We start from the raw sequence: 1,319 nt of genomic DNA, 5'->3' as shown, positions 1-1,319 counted from the left end.
CAGAGACAGATGATGTCCAACAGCAGCTCCATCACCCACTTCCTCCTCCTGCCATTCACAGGCACACAGCAGCTGCAGCTCCTGCACTTCTGGCTCTTCCTGGCCATCTACCTGGCTGCCCTCCTGGCTAACAGCCTCATCATCACCACTGTAGCCTGTGACCACCACCTGCACACCCCCATGTACTTCTTCCTTATGAACCTCTCCCTCCTTGACCTGGGTGCCATCTCCACCACTGTTCCCAAATCCATAGCCAATTTCCTCAGGAACACCAGGGACATCTCCTATATAGCCTGTATTGCTCAGGTTTTTCTCATTCTCTTTTTATTTTCTGCAGAATATTTTCTCCTCACCACCATGTCCTACGATCGCTACGTTGCCATCTGCAGACCCCTGCACTATGAGACTCTCCTGAGCAGCAGAGTTTGTGTCCACCTGGCTGCAGCCGCCTGGACCTGTGGCTTTCTCTATGCTCTGCTGCACACAGCCAATACATTTTCATTGCCCCTCTGCCAGGGCAATGCTGTGGAACAGTTCTTCTGTGAAATCCCCCAGATCCTCAAGCTCTCCTGCTCCACATCCTACCTCAGGGAAGTTTGGCTTAGTGTGGTCAGTGCTTGTTTATTGTTTGGCTGTTTTGTGTTCATTGTGGTGTCCTATGTGCAGATCTTCAGGGCTGTGCTGAGGATCCCCTCTCAGCAGGGACGCCACAAAGCCTTTGCCACCTGCCTCCCTCACCTGGCTGTGGTCTCCCTATTTATCAGCACTGTAATCTTTGCTTATCTGAAGCCTCCTTCCATCTCTTCCCCATCCCTGGACCTGGTGGTGGCAGTTCTGTACTCGGTGGTGCCTCCAGCAGTGAACCCTCTCATCTACAGCCTGAGGAACCAGGAGCTCCAGGCTGCCATGAGCAAACTGATCACTGGATGCCTTCTGAAGCAATAAACTGTTTGTTTCATCTTGCAGAGCAGTTCTGATGTCACTCAGTGCAGGCCCAGTCTGCTTTCTCTCTTTTTTGGCTGCTGCTGGTGGTGAGAATGTTGTTCCTGCACGAATGTCTTTTATCATCTGTTTCTGATTCAGTCTTGGCCTGTCTGTTGTGACCCCAGAGACCACAGAGCTGTGTTCAACAAAAGAAAGGACTTGCGGGGACTGGGCCTGCAAAAATACAAACTGGACACTCTGATCTCATTACGCTGCAGGCTGGGCCCTCTTCCAATCCAAGCGAGATCTACTTAACCCCTTCCAGTATAACATTGGGCCTGGTTCAAGAATCAGTTTGTTCCCTGCCAGTACAGACTGGGCTCCATCCCACTGCA

At 51.6% G+C, this 1,319-nt stretch overlaps 1 protein-coding gene across 1 annotated transcript; it reads left to right on the top strand.

Annotated features, from left to right (window-relative positions):
• On the top strand, window positions 1-945 carry LOC128980385 (olfactory receptor 14A16-like). The gene has a single exon (XM_054398855.1). The coding sequence runs from the start codon at window positions 10-12 to the stop codon at window positions 943-945; it is 936 nt and encodes a 311-aa protein (XP_054254830.1). The 5' UTR covers window positions 1-9.
• Window positions 946-1,319: the final 374 nt, after the last annotated feature.

Source organism: Indicator indicator, unplaced genomic scaffold (assembly GCF_027791375.1).
Source record: "Indicator indicator isolate 239-I01 unplaced genomic scaffold, UM_Iind_1.1 iindUn_scaffold_147, whole genome shotgun sequence".
In the NCBI taxonomy this organism is placed as follows: Eukaryota; Metazoa; Chordata; class Aves; order Piciformes; family Indicatoridae; genus Indicator; species Indicator indicator.
This window is presented reverse-complemented; position numbering and strand designations above follow the sequence as displayed.

Excerpts from the sequence above, each read along its gene's own strand:
- LOC128980385 (XM_054398855.1), top strand. The coding sequence starts at position 10 with ATGATGTCCAACAGCAGCTCCATCACCCACTTCCTCCTCCTGCCATTC.